Consider the following 15424-nt stretch of genomic DNA (forward strand, 5'->3'; position numbering starts at 1 on the left):
TTGTCGTAATGCTTTCTTATTTATTTATTTATTTTTAATTAAAATTTATTGAGGGTGACAATGGTTAGTAAAGTTACACAGGTTTCAAGTGTACAATTCTGTAATACATCGTCTATATATCGCATTGTGTGTTCACCATCCAGAATCAGTTCTCCTTCCATCACCATATATTTGACCCCGTTTACCCTCTTCTACCAGCCCCCTCCCATCATAATGTTTTCAGGGTTCATCCATGTTGTAGCACGTATCAATATTTCATTCGTTTTTATAGCTACATGATATGCCATTGTACAAATATACCAGATTTTGTTCTTCCATTCATCAATTGATAGGCATTTGGATTGTTTCCAACTTTTTGACTGTTATGAACAATGCTGTTATGAACATTCAAGTACAAGTATTTGTATAAACATACATTTTTAATTCTTTTGAGTATATAGCAGGAGTAGAATTGCCGAGTCATATGGAAACTCTGTGTTTAACTTTTTGGAAACTGTCAAATGTTTTCCAAAGTGGCTTTACCATTTTACATGCCCATCAGCAATGTATGAAGGTTCCACTTTCTCCGCATCCTTGCCAATGCTTGTTTTTGTCTGTCTTTTTTTATTATAGCCTTTCTTGATGGTGTGAAGTGGTATCCCATTATAGTTTCGATTTGCATTTCCTTAATAACCAATGACGTTGAGTATCTTTTCCTTGTGCATTTGTGCAAATGTGCATTTACCAATGGTATATCTTTTTTGAAAAATGCCCATTTTTAAATTGGATTATTTGTCTTTTTATTGCTGTGTTGTAAGAGTTTTTATATATTCTGGATGGATTGTTATCAGATATATGATTTACAAATGTTTTCTTCCATTCTGTGGGATGTATTTTCACTTTATTGATAGTGTCCTGTGAAGCACAGAAGTATTTTATTTTGATGAAGTCTATTTTACCTAGTTTTTCTTTTGTTGCTTGTGCTTATTATATCACATCTAAGAAACCTTGCCTAATCTAAGGCCAATATTTACAGCTATGTTTTGTTCTAAAAGTTTTATGGCTTTAGATCTTATATTTAAGTCTTTGATTCATTTTGAGTTAATTTGTATATACGGTGTGAGGTTGGGATTTCATCTTCATTGTTTTGCATGCTGATATCCAGTTTTCCCAGCACCATTTGTTGAAAAGATTACTCCTTCTCCACTACTGAATTGTCTTAGCATCTTACAGAAAACCAACTGATCATACACGTAAGGGTTTATTGCTAGAGTATCAGTCCTAGTCCAAATGTCTGTCTTTATGCCAGTAAAACACTGTATTGATCACTGTAGCTTTGCAGTAAGTTTTGAAATCAAGAAGTGTGAGGCCTCAACTTCCTTTTTTCAAGATTTTTTTGTGGAGAGCTATTCTGGATCTCTTGCACTTCCATATGAATTTTAGGATCAGTGTATCAATTTCTGCAAAAAAAAGCAGCTGGGATTTTAATAGAGATTTCATTGAATCTATAGATTAGTTTGGGGAGTATTATTGCTGTCTTAACATACAAAGTCACTGGTCAATGAATACAGAATGTTTTACCATTTATTTAGGCCTTCTTTAATTTCTTTCAATAAAGATTCGTAGTTTTGAGTGTATACATCTGATGTTTCTTTTGTTAAATTCATGCTTAAGTATGCTATTATTTTTCATGCTATTGTAAATGGAATTTTCTTCTTAATTTCATTATTTGATTGCTCATTTCTAGTGCATAGAAATACAATTGATTTTTAGATATTGATCTTGTAGTCTACAACCTTGCTAACCTTGTTGATTAGCTCTAATAGTTTATTTACTTATTTATTTTGGTAGATTCTTTAGGACTTTCTCTATATAATGTCATGTCATTTATGAATAGATACACTTTTATTTCTTCCTTTCCAATCCAGATGCCTTTTATTTCTTTTTCTTGTCCGATAGTACAGTCTAGAACCTCAAATACAATGTTGAATAGAAATCCTTGTCTTGTTTCTGATTTTAGGGAGAAAGATTCAGTCTTTCATTATTAAGTATGATGTTAGCTGGGGTTTTCTTTTTGGTAGATAACCTTTATCAGATTGAATAATTTCCCTTCTATTCCAAATCTCTTGAGTGTTTTTATCATGACAAGGTATTGGATTTTATCAAATGCTTTTTCTGTATCTATGATGATGATTGTGTGGATTTTGTCCTTTATTTTATTGATATGTTGAATTACATTGATTGATTTTCATACGTTGAACCAACTTTTCTTCCCAGGGATAAATCTCACTTAAGCATAGTGTATAATCCTTTTTATATGTTGCTGGGCTTGATTTGCTAGTATTTTGTTGAAGATTTTTGTGTCTATAGTCATATGAGATATTTATAGTTGTCTTGTGATATCTCTATCTGTTTTTGGTGTCAAAGTAATACTGGCCTCATAGAATGACCTGGAAATATTCCCTCCTCTTCTAATTTTGGAAGAGTTTATCAAGGATTGATGTTAATTTTTCTTTAAATGGGTGGAATTCACCAATAAAGTAATTTAGGCCTGGATTTTTCTTTGTGGGAAGTTTTAAAATGACTACTTTTATCTCTTTACTCATTATAGGTCTATTTAGACTTCCTATTTCTTCTGAGTCTTTGTCAATTGTTTGTATCTTTCTAGGAATTTGTCCATTTCATCTAAATTATCTAATTTATTGCCATATAGTTGTTTGTAGTATTCCTCATAAGCATTTTTATTACTGTAATGATTTTAGTAATTTGATCTCTCTTTTTCTTGATAACTAAGTCTAGTTAAAGTTTTGTCAATTTTGTTGATCTTTTCGAAGAACAAACTTTGGTTTTGTTGATTCTCTTTTTTGTTGTTGATTTTCTTGTTTTTGTATGCTCTGTTTCATTCATCTGCTCTAATCCTTATTACTTCCATTCTTCTGCTTGATTTAGGTTTAGACTGCTCCTTATTTTCTAGCTTCTTTAAGTGGAATGTTAGGCTATTGATTTGAGAAATTTCTTCTTTTTTAATATAGGTACTTACAGCTATATATTCCCCCCATTTCTAACCAATCTAGCTACATCTCATAAGTTTTGATATGTTGCATTTTTGTTTTCTTTCACCTCAAAGTATTTTCTAGTTTGCCTAGTGATTTTCTTATTTGACCCATTATGTATACTTCATTTTAAATTATTGAGACTTATTTCATGGCCTAATATATGATCTGCCCTTGAAAATGATCCAGATGTGCTTGAGAAGAATCATTTTGCTGTTGTTGGATAGAGTGTTCTATCAATGTGTATTAGGTCTAATTGGTTTAGTGTTGTCCAAGTTATCTGTATTACTGATTTCTGCCATTACTAAAAATGGAGTATTGAAATCTTCAACTACTATTGTTAAATTGTGTATTTTTCCCTTTAGTTCTCTTAGTTTTTGCTTTATGTATTTTTTAGAATCCACTGTTAGGTGCATATACAAGTATATTTAAAATTGTTACATTTTCTTGATGGATTGACCCTTCATTATAAAATGTCCTTCATTATTTCTCATAACTGTTTTTGTCATAAAGCCTAATTTGTCTGATATTTGTATAGCCACTCCAGCTGTCTTATAGTTTTCCCTCCTTTTACTTCCAATCTATTTGCCTCTTTACCAGCCCCTGGTAACCACCATTCTACTCTCTGTTGCTATGAGTTCAAGTTTTTTAGATTCTACATCCAAGTGAGATCATGTAGTATTTGTCTTTCAGTGTTTGGCTTATTTCACTTAGCATAATGTCCTCCAAGTTCATCATTGTTGCAAATGCCAGGATTCCTTCTTTTTTTAAGGCTGAATATAATTCCATTGTATATGTACCACATTTTTTTATCCATTCACCCACTGATAGACACTTATTGTCTCCATACCTTGGCTACTGTGAATAATGCTGCAGTGAATATGGGAATACAGGTATCTCTTTGAGATAGTGATTTTGCTTCCTTTGGATATATACCCAGAAATGGTATTGCTGGATCAGATTTTTGAGGAACATCCATACTGTTTTCCATATGCCTGCACCAATTTACTTTCTCACCAACAGTGTATAATGGTTCCCTTTTCTCCTCATCCTCGCCAATACTTGTCTTTTTTTTTTATAATAGCCATCCTAAATGAGAGGCTATCTCATGGTGATTATGATTTTCATTTCCCTGATGATTAATGATGTTGAGTACCTTTTCATATACCTGTTGGCTATCTGTATATCTTCTTCAGAAAAATGACTATTCAAAGCCTCTGCCTGATTTTAAATTAGATTGTTGACTTTTTTTTTTTTTTTTTTTTTTTTGCTATTGAGTTGTACGAATTCTTTGGATACTAACCCCTTATCATATATATGATTTGCAAATATTTTCTCCTATTTGGTAGGTTGTCTTTTCATTTTGTTGATGGTTTCCTTAGCTGTGCAGAATTTTTTACTTTGATATAGTCCTACTTATTTATTTTTGCCTTTTTAGTTATTTTCTGGTGGTTGGTGTAGGGCTTAACTTACCAGAATCTACTTCAGAACTATATTTTTACTTTTTTTAGCAATTGTTTTTTAATAATTAAAATAACTGCTTACATGTGCACAGTGACTTGCAATTTATAAGTTGCTTTCAGTCCACTGTTTTATATTATCCTTACAAAAGCAATATGAAGCAAGCAAGCCATAGATTTCTATTCTCATTTTTAGAAGAGAATACAGACTCCATGATGTGAAGTCATTGTACAGAGTCACACAGCTAGATGCTAGCAGAATAAAAAATACAACTCAGGCCACATTCATTCTTTCATTCAAACATTAATTCATTTTGTAAACTTATTCATTGAATACTTACTACTGAACTTAGCATGGGAAGGAGGATGTCCAGGTAGTACTCAAAATATTAATTCGTTCCAATTATATTGAGCAGTTACTTTACCACTCCTGGGTTAGGTGATACAGTTTTCATCTTACGGAGAGCTCACATTCCAGAATAGAAGACAGAAATTATTACAATACAAGTTGACAGTGTTCTAATAGGGGCTGTAAAACATGCTTTGGGAGCAAAGAGAAAATAAATAACTATTTATAGGAAAATCATGGACGGCTTCACAGCATAGATGACATACGAGCTAGGTTTCAAAAAATGAATAGGAATTTGCCAGGGAGAGAAAAGAATATGACATGAAATGGCATTACCAGAAAGGACAAAGTATGTTTGAGAAAAGAGTGATTTGGAGGAGCTAGAAGGTAGGTTGAGAGAAGACGAGGCTACTATAGACTGACTGTTCATGCCCCACCCCCCAAATTCCTATGTTGAAACCTAGTCCCCAAATGATGGTATTTGGAGGTGGGGCCTTTGGGAGGTGACTAGGTCATGAAGGTAGAGCACTCATGAATGGGATTATACCCATTCATAAAAGACATCCCAGAGAGCCCCCTTCCTACTTCCACCATGTGAGGACACTGAAAAGATGGCCACCTATGAACCAAGAAGCAGACCCTCACCAAATACCTAATATGCTAGCACCTTGATCTTGGACTTCCCAGCCTTCAGCACTGTGAGAAATAAATGTTTTTTATTTAAGCCACCCTCGATATTTTTGTTATAGCAACCTGAATGGACTAAGAGGGGTTGGAGATGAAGCTAAAGAAAAATATAAGTTGGTGCTGGATAGTGGAGGGTCTTAACTGCATACTAAGGCGTTTGGATTTTATCTTTTTTATTTTTATTTTAATAAGAGGCTTTTTTTTTTATATAATTTTACTGGGGAATATTGGTAAACAGAGTGTTTTTCCTGGGCCCATCAGCTCCAAGTCATTATCCTTCAATCTAGTTGTGGAGGGCACAGCTCAGCTCCAAGTCCAGTCGCCATTTTCAATCTTTAGTTGCCGTTTTCAATCTCAGTTGCAGGGGGCGCAGCCCACCATCCGATGTGGGAATTGAACCGGCAACCTTGTTGAGAGCTCACGCTCTAACCAACCGAGCCATCCGGCCGCCCCTCTGGAAGCCCAGCAGCAGCTCGTTGTCTTCAATCTAGTTGTCTTCAATCTAGTTGTGGAGGGCGCAGCTCACTGGCCCATGTGGGAATGGAACCGGCAAACCTGTCATTCAGAGCTCACGCACTAACCAAATGAGCCACCCAGCCGCCCCTGGATTTTATCTTATGAACAGTGGAAGAACTAAAGAATTCCAGACAGAAGACTGACATGTTTTAGAAAGAGCATTCTGATGGCCAACATTTTGAGGGAAGTAAAAGCATGTAAGATGTGATTCTAGTAGTCTAGGTCAGAGCTGGCGAGGGCCTTAATGACTGTGGTGGCAACATTGACAAAAGGGGGTGTTACAACATCTGAGAGCCTGAGTACATCTGGCTCACACTCCAAGATTTCACTCTTCTCCATACTGACTTAGTTGCATTTTCTCCTTTCCCTTTTGCTCCTTAACTTGAGGTAATGCCTAGACTGGCCAGGCCATGTTCTTAAGCTTGGGGTCAGTGGGTCTCAACCTATCTGAAGCTCCTTTTTAACAATGCATCTGAACGGAGAAAGAATTCATCAGCTTTCTGTCCACCAATCTTCAATAAATCCCCAGCTTTTTACCACCTAAAGAACACAATCCTTCACCAGGTTTTAGAGACCCACTGTTCTCATTTTCTACCGTTCCTTTAGTCACCCTGGGCTAGTTACCCTTTCTGAAATTACTCCGCTTTTTCCTAACTCTATGCCATTATTTAAGCTGTTCTGTCTGTTACCTATCTGTGCACGGTTACTTCTTACCCATTCACGAATCTGATTACATCCCTTCCCTTCAAATTCCTCTGATTCCCTTAGTTTTAGTACAGGAAGAAAAGTATACATTCTAGGTGATGGAAGGAGAACTGACTCTGGGTGATGAACACACAATGGGATTTATAGATGATGTAATACAGAATTGTACACCTGAAATCTATGTAATTTTACTAACAATTGTCACCCCAATAAATTTAATAAAATAAAATTAAAAAAACACACAAAAAACAACGGGACATATATCAGTGATAAATTGCTGAGTGAAGTTAAAATTGAAAAAAAAAAAAGTATACATTCTAGAACACAAAGGCATGGGTTTGAATCCTGGCTCTGCCACTTACTTTATTTACTTACTTGACTTCGTTTACTATCCTCACTAAGCATGTTTCCTAATCTAAAATGAGGAGAATACCTGTCTTACAAGATCTCAGTGAGTATAAAATGATAAATGTAAGTTAAATAATTCAAAATAAATAAATAATTCAAAAAAACTATACAGCACTATGTAAATGAAAGCTACCACAGTAAGTCACAACATAGCGTATTTATTTGCATGTTTCTTCCAGTTATTAGGCTATTCTGCCTTGTATTATTCTTATTTGTATATGTTTTTATCTTCCCAAGTAAACAAGGAGCTTCTCAAGAAGGATCATGTCTTAATAATTTTATATCTTCTAAAGTACATGCATGTGTACTTTGTATATGGAAGTTACTGATAAACATTTACTGAGTGAGTAAATAAATTGATGATGAGACAGAGTGAAAATTTAGGGTTTGTTTTTGTTTTTTGGTTTTTCAACATCTGAAACCTCTTCCTCTATATGAATCTTAATGGGAAACAGCGTTCCACCTCCCACAAGAGAAGCCAAAGATACCTAAATTTTCCCTTCCCCCCGACCCCCCCTGGCAGCTAAGGCCAAGGCAACATGATCTAGGCTTGGTCAGTTGGATGCTCCCACCAGAACTTTGAATCTTGAACAAAGAGTGTAAAGACACAGGGACAGAGTAGAATTCATTTAAGACGGCAGCCTGCAGTAGTGATGGAGGTAGTGGTTCTAGCTGTGTTATTTACCTAGACCTTTCGTGTGTTGTGACTTTGGCGATGATCCCTGGTTCTATTTTCTGAGCTTGATTAGCTCGCCTTCCCATCAACTCTGAAGATTACTTGATAACCTTCCAATATATTTATTTCTCCCTTCAGTTGGCAGAGTTGGTTTCTGTTGCTTGCAACTAAGAATCTTGGCATAACTTGGGGGAAGGGTTTAGGGAGGAGAGATCAGGGGCCTTTTAGTTTTTCTCTGTAAACTTCTGTATTGCTACTGTTGTTGTATTACTTCTGTCATTCTAAAATATGCTTTAAGAATTGATAACCTAAAGCACAATTGGGCAAAAAGAAGTGGTAGAAAATAAAATTTGAAAATTAGGGTGGAGCCAGATTGTACAAGTCCTTAAATGTCATTTTGAAGATGCTGAATTTAGCTCAATAAGTATGGGAAATTTAAAAAACAGAACAATGAGATGATAAGATCTGTTTCTTTTTTTTTTTTAATTATCATGTAGAGGATGAAACTGAACTCAGACAAATCAGATTACCAGAAGAACAATTAGGAGGAAGTTATTGCCACGATCCAGACAAAAGATTAAGAAAATTTCTCAATTTGGAGACAGAAAGAGAGGTGTCAGTCACAGATTGGGTTTTCTCGAAGCAGATGCTGAGACAGAATCTGAGGTGCAAGACACTAATTAGGGGGAATAAGCAGGATTGAAGAGAGGGAAAAGTCAAACTGCAATGTAGATCCACCACAGACCCAGCTAACCTGGCGAGGAGCTCTGGAGTGAGTACTGTTCATCAGAATTGTCTTGCCGTAGGACAAAATGGCCAAACCTGTACACTTGCTCAGTCATCACATGAGGACAGCCCCATGATAAGTATGACCTTGTGCAGACTGTTCTCTGTAGGTGAGGCAGACACCGAAGGAACTGAAGCAGCAAGATGCTATATGCTGGCTATACACTCTGTAGGCGAACAGCAAGTATTTCCTTGAAGGTGGGTGGCACACCTCCATGCCTACCACAGAGAAAGTGATGAATTATGATATCTTGAACAAAAGCAATGGAGTAGATAGGAGGGAATGGATTCTACAGAGACTGTATTTTGTAGGTGGGGATGAAGAGGGAGTAAATAAAGGTTAACACTGGGGTCTTTACATTGATATGGTTTGATGGTAATTCTGTTTAACTGATAGTAAACAGAAGAGAGAGAACAGTTTTGGGGAGAAAGATCTGGAGCTTATTTTGAACATGTCGACTCTAAAATGCCTGCATAATATTAAGGCAGGGATGATTTTCAAGAATTAATGCAAATGGCGGGGTCTGGAGGTCAGCAGCAAGTGCTGTATTTATCGAGTATACATATATATTCTTAATTTAATATGAATAATGCCTCTATGAGGTAAAGAGGTATTCTTTTTAGTATATGAGGTCTGACAATTAAGTTCACAAACTTGCCACCAGGCGCTTATGTGGGCAGCACTGTACAAACAGCTCGGTAAGGTTTCATAACCTTGGTATATCAGTGTCTCACAGCTGTGTTTATGAGGACGTGTAGCGGTGTCTTGCTGAGTGGTGTTTCTTATTGTTGTTGCATGTTTTTGTGTGCTGTTGCAAGAATGTCTGAACTTGAATTAGAGCAACAAACAAACATTAAATTTTTTGTTAAACTTGGCAAGAGTGGAAGTGAAATCAGGGATATCTTAATCCAAGTTTGTGGGGATAATGCCATGAAGAAAACGGCAGTGGACAAATGGATTAAATGTTTTTCTGAGGGGAGAGAACACGTCACTGATGAAGAGAGGTCAGGGTGGCCAATAACGAGCAGAACTGATGAAAACATTGCAAAAATTCATCAAATTGTGCGTCAAAATCACTGGTTGACTGTGAGAAGCATAGCAGACCAAGTAAACATCAATAGAGAAACAGTGAGGAAAATCTTAACTGAAAATCTTGGCATGAGAAAGGTGTGTGCAGAAATGGTCCCGAAGCTCTTGCATTATAACAATGCACCAGCTCATTTTTGAGGGAGTTTTAGCCAGTAAACAAATAACTGTATTGGAACACCCTCCCTGCTCACCTGATCTGGCCCCCAATGATGTCTTTCTTTATCTGAAGATAAAGGAAATATTGAAAGGAAGGCATTTTGATGAGATTCAGGACATCAAGGGTAATACGACGACAGCTCTGATGGCCATTCCAGAAAGAGTTCCAAAATTGCTTTGAAGGATGGACTAGGCGCTGGCATCGGTGCATAGCTTCCCAGGGGAAGTACTTCAAAGGTGACCATAGTGATATTCAGCAATGAGGTATGTAGCACTTTTTCTAGGATGTGTTCGTGAACTTAATTGTCAGACCTTGTACACTTTTTGTACATTTTATCATAACTTTTGTTTATGAAGAAATTGAGACTTGAAGAAGTCAAAATGCCTGGCTCAAAGAAATAAAACTCAAGTCTGTCTAATGACAAAGCTCTCAAAGACAAGATTATATTGCTTCCCATGGAAATTACCACAGATAGGTGATATTTGAAGCCATGGAAGTTAGTGGGTCACCCAGAAAGGGTAGAGTTTCAAGGGGAACAAAAGGAGCCCAAAAATGGAATTCTAAGGAAGCTAACATTTCCAAGGTGAAGTGAGTAAGACGACATACTTGCCCTCTTACTTATGGATTGAAAGAGTGGCAAGAATGGTTTCTAAAAATTAGAAGTATGGAATCTCAGAAGCTGGGGTACACAGAGTTCTAGTCCACAGTGAAATGTTGCAGATATTATGGAGCATGAAGGCTTCACAATTAGAGTTCATTGATGATTTTAGAGCAGTCAGACTGCAGTGGGTTGAAGAGTAAGTGAGAGATGAGAAAGTAGAAGCAAAGAGTATAAGCTACTTTTCCAGAAGTTTTGCAGAGGAAATAATAAGGCCTTATACGTAAGGAATTTATTAATATTATTAATTGATTGATTCATTAACAACTGCTAGCTCCCATATTACTTGGATTTTACACTTCCTCCATTTCTCTGGTTATTTCTTTCTACTTCTATTATACCATCATCCCTTCCCAAGGCTGATACACCAAGTCTGACACACAAACAACATTGCATGTTGTTTGTTTTGGTTTTGGATGATGTGTTTTATTTGGTTATGTGTTTTGAATGCCTCAGGTGATTGTGTCTGTCTTTTGGAGAATGGTCTACAGACCCCACAATCAGCATCCCAACTCTATTATCTCTTTTCCACAAAGATAGGGAAGCATTCATTTCTCAGACCAATTCAGCAAACCATGCATGTTCTTAGGTTCTTAGAAGTCCTCTGTCTATCTAGACTTCTCCCTTTTCCTGCCCCGAAACTCTTGGTGGGCAGATCTGGGAGAAGAAAAGAGCTGTCACTCCAAACCTTTTGGGACATAATGTCCCAGACTGGGAATCTGTTTGGTTTTTCAGTGAGCTGAGATCTTCCCTTGCCAGACACCCATCAGTCCAACCCTTTTCCAGAGGGGGCTGGAGAGTGATTAACACCGCCGTCCACCTGTGCACAGGAAGATGCCTACAGCCACACCAGCGATGAGGAAACTGCCCACCAGGACACCCAGGACGAGCGAAGTGTAGGGGCGGCCTGTTTTGCTCCCTGGAGAACATGCAGAGAGTTAGCCTGAAGAACATACCCCCGAGGAATCCCATGGTTTGAGTTAAACCCCACGGGGTCTCACCCAAGTGACTTAAGCTACGTGTCCTCTGTTCCAAACCCCCAGCCCGGGGCCTCCTGTTGCTCAAGGTATCCATCCCTCAGGTCCATCCATTTGCCTGGAACCCACCCAACACACAGGCCCCTGGCCAGTCCCATCATACCTTTCGGCTCTCTCTTGATGTGTTCCTGCACGTACTCCACACAGGTGTTCTGCAGGAATTCCTGCAGTTCCAACCGAGTACGATTGTAGGTGTTGAGCTGATGCAGGGTGTAGGTGACCAGTCTGGACTGGGCCTGGGGCCCTGCCACCCATGAGGAGTTCTCTGGCTGGAAACTCACAAAGGAGCTTCCATTCACAGTCATTTCGAAGAAGATATGGGCTCTAGAGCCCTCAGGAGGAAGCTCACAGCCCAGGAAGCAGCGAATGGTCAGAGGAACTGTGGATGGGGGATTCAGGGTCAGGGGTCTGTTTAGAGAGGGTGCCAGGTGTGGGAACTTTCGAGGTTCAGGGTGTATAAGGGACAGGGCCTCCCAACAGGTTCTACCCTGAGGTCATGCCAGCAGGAAGAGGGCCCAATGGAGGGCCCATAAGTTAGGACACCCACTCCTCTCCAGCCTGAAACTCCCACCCAGTAATCAGTAAATGCGGAGGTACATTGGACTCCTGAGAGCTTCCCGCCCACAGAAGACCACACTCATCCACAAGATCCCTTTTGGAACCAGTCCCTTCCATAAGGCCCCGCCCCATTTGCCCGGCCCCCCCGCCCAGGCCACGGCCCCTTCCCCGCCCCCTCCCGCGCGAGCTACTCACAGGCCACGCCCCTCTCCTTGTGCACCAGTTGCACTAGGTCGTGGAACTCCTGCAGGTAGACCCGGACACTTTTCTCCGTGTGTGCCCAGCTTTCGGGCTCCTGCAAGGGACGCAGCTGGAGGATCGTGATATTGGAGCCCTGGCCTTTCAGCTCGTGTGTCGGAAGCCCCCCCAGCGATGCGTTGCCTTGGTGCAACACTTGGTAGGGGTCTGGGAAGTAGGAGATCTGGAGCATGTGAAAGTTCCGGGGGCCTGGGGCAGAAGTCAGCGCGTTGGTCCCTGGCCAGCGTGGGACGAGTCGGCGTGTAGCCAGACATAATAACCCCTTACCCGAAGGCCGGAGGCAGGCTGCCCACCTTCCCAGCCCTTCATAAACTATAAAGTGTCCTCCCACCCTTCCTCCCAGGTGATGCTCACAGTAACCTTGCCAGGAAGACAGGACAGGGATTATTATCTTCATTTTACAGATGAGGAAACTGAGGCTGGAAGAGGAGAAGCGATTTGCCTCAGAATAATCCAGTCTGTGGAAGAGACCCTCCAATCTCTTTCTCTCACCCCTGCCTCCCCTCATTTGCACTTGATTAACAAATCCTGACCTACAATAAAATCCAAATTGTGTCTCCTCCGCCACTACCCTACTTCAGTCCTCACTGGTTCTCATCTGGACTCGGGTGGTCACTTCTTTCCTCATGCTCCTGCCCTCATTTTTCAGTTTCACCCCTTCTAATCTGACCTCCACCTGACCCAGAAATAAGGTGATGTCCTTCTGCTTAACATCCTGCAGTGACACACTTCCCTATCAATCATGATAGCTAATAGTTATTGTGCTTATTATGACCTGGGCACTGTACTTTACTTACATTATTATCTTATTTGCGCCTTCCATTAACATAAGGCAGTAGCTACTATTATGAATCCCAATCCAAATGGGAAACAGGCTAAAATGGTACAGGAGAGCCAAGGTTTGAAGGCAGGCTGTCTGAATCCAGCACTCGTAGCCACCGAGCTATACTGCTTCCCTATGGGCTAGCCACAGAATCAAGTCCAAAGTCTTTAGGGGACCAGGCCACAGCTGCCTTTTTCAGCTTCTTTCCAGTGCTTAGATATATTAGACTCCTTGGAGTTCCTCGTGATGCCTTTTAACTGACATGTAAATAGCATGTCAGGGTTGCTCTTCCTCCTGGCAAACTTCTATTCATGCTTCAAGACCCGGCTCAGTTGTCCTCTCCTTGGAGTTTTCCTGAAGCCTCTTCTCTTTACCCTCCCAGACACAGTGGATCTATTTCAGTGATCCCAGATTCTACAAAACTGTCTCCAAACACACTGCGGCTCCTCTAGGCTATGGAATCATGCCTGGTTATCTCTGCCTCCTACACTTAGGAAGGGCCTGGCACAGAGTAGGTGCCCAGAGAATGTCTGAGGAGGAAATGAATCCAGGGTTGTAAATCTCTGTGTGTGGTGTGTCGTGACCACGTCTGCATTTGAGAAGTGCTCTGTGTCTGCAGGTGTGAATAAGTATACCTGTGTGGGTAACCCTAGAAAAGGTTCTTAACTGCTGTGTGCCCCAGTCTCCTCCTCTGTGAAATGGAGATAATATTACCTACCTTGTAGAGATTTTGTGGGGGTTAAATGAGTCAATACATGCATTAACTATAGTGAGCACTCATTGAATACTGGTTATTATTTGCTCCCTCTCTCAGGCGAAGATTGAAGCTATAGAGATTGTGGGAGAGGGCAGAGAAGGCCCTTGTGCAATTACAATGCAGGGCAATAACTTCCCTTCTGTGCCTAAATGGGCAGCCTGATCTCCTATGAGTTCTCCCACTGACCACAGCTTCTCTTTCCCCTAGCTTCATCTTATCAACTGCCCCCAATCTAAATCCACCTTCTCTAGTCTCTGTTTCTGTTTCACATATCTCAGCCCCAAATCTTCCTTCAGTTCTCCCAGTGTTTTCCCATTCCTTCCATCTGCCATCTTATCTCTGAGTATCTTCCCTAGATTCACCCCATTCATCATCACCCTCAGCTCTCCCTCTCCAGACTTTATCCCATCTCTCCCCTCACCCTGAGGCTAATTCCCTCACCCTTTCTATCTGTCCCTTTCCCATTTTTCCAGTCCTGTTTTCCTCCAGCAATCTCCATCTCCTCCTTCCCATGTGCCGAACTATACTTCCTCACCTTGGCTTTGGGACACAAACCAGTCCCTAGGATCCTGCCTGCCCTAAAGAGGTATCTAGCCAGCTGCAGATACAGACACTGTGGGATAAGCTCTCCTCTGGTCTTGCCCACGAACCCAGATAGGCTGAGGCTTTTCAGAATCATCCTGAGGCAGATGTGCCCCCCAACTCACCATCTGAGGCTTCCTGGCTACCATGGGCCCCGCCCGGCAGGAGCAGTAGAAGCAGTAATGGCAGCAGTGTCGTCAACATCCTGGGGCTGAGGTTCTTGAACCCACCTGGGCTCTTGGCTCTGGCAAGCTGGGCGCTCCCACTGGATGCAGCCTAGAGGAACCAGAAGTGAGGACTGCCTGGGAGGGGAGGAGGTTGAACAGAGGAGGCTGGAAGGTGGCCAGGGGGGATGGGAGGAGGAAAGGGCGTCAGGCTTATAAAGTGTTATTCCTACCCGGCTCATTTCCTACTAGGGGGCCGGCCTCCCCCTGGCCCTCCCCTTGTCCCGCCCTGCATCGCACCCTCCTGCCCAGACCTGCCTTTTCCCTTTTCCCTGAGCAGCTTTCTGAGGGACAGAGAGCAGCGGAAAGGGGGGAGAAGGGCTGGGAGTCAGAAGTCCTGCCCTCTCTGAGTCAGGAGGTGGGGCATCTGTTTTCAACTTAAAGTAGAGTCTAGGGTGTAGAGACCAGCAAGCTTTAGTAACAGGGAAACCAAAGTCCAGAGAAGTTCAGGGACTTGCCCAAAGTTTATGCATCATGATGTGAGAGATGGGGGATTAGAATCCAGTTTCCCAGCATGCTGGCTACATTTTGTCAGAATTTTAAAGAAATAGTAATTATGCAATCAGGGATCTTGCTCTCAGAAATAGTCACAATATGAATATAGAGCAGTTCACTGTACCATTACTTGTACCAGGAGAGAATTATGACCCATCTAAATCTC

General features: G+C 40.6%; 1 protein-coding gene across 1 annotated transcript; it reads right to left on the reverse strand.

Annotated features, from left to right (window-relative positions):
- Positions 1–10924: 10924 nt before the first annotated feature.
- PROCR (protein C receptor) lies at positions 10925–14882 on the reverse strand. The gene is made up of 4 exons (XM_019732509.3): positions 14665–14882; positions 12315–12566; positions 11665–11940; positions 10925–11443 (listed from the first exon to the last, which is right to left on the reverse strand). Exons 1-4 carry the CDS (start codon positions 14741–14743, stop codon positions 11328–11330), a joined length of 723 nt encoding a protein of 240 aa, XP_019588068.3. The 5' UTR covers positions 14744–14882; the 3' UTR covers positions 10925–11327.
- Positions 14883–15424: the final 542 nt, after the last annotated feature.

This window comes from Rhinolophus sinicus, chromosome 13 (assembly GCF_057876585.1).
Source record: "Rhinolophus sinicus isolate RSI-liver-muscle chromosome 13, RSI-T2T, whole genome shotgun sequence".
In the NCBI taxonomy this organism is placed as follows: Eukaryota; Metazoa; Chordata; class Mammalia; order Chiroptera; family Rhinolophidae; genus Rhinolophus; species Rhinolophus sinicus.

Bases quoted from the DNA above. Each gene is read 5' to 3' on its own strand.
- PROCR (XM_019732509.3), bottom strand. From the start codon at position 14,743: ATGTTGACGACACTGCTGCCATTACTGCTTCTACTGCTCCTGCCGGGC. The intron at 11,941-12,314 runs GTGAGTAGCTCG...CCCCATCCACAG, and splicing joins CAAGGAGAGGGGCGTGGCCT to TTCCTCTGACCATTCGCTGC. The intron at 11,444-11,664 runs GTATGATGGGAC...CATGTTCTCCAG, and splicing joins CATCAAGAGAGAGCCGAAAG to GGAGCAAAACAGGCCGCCCC.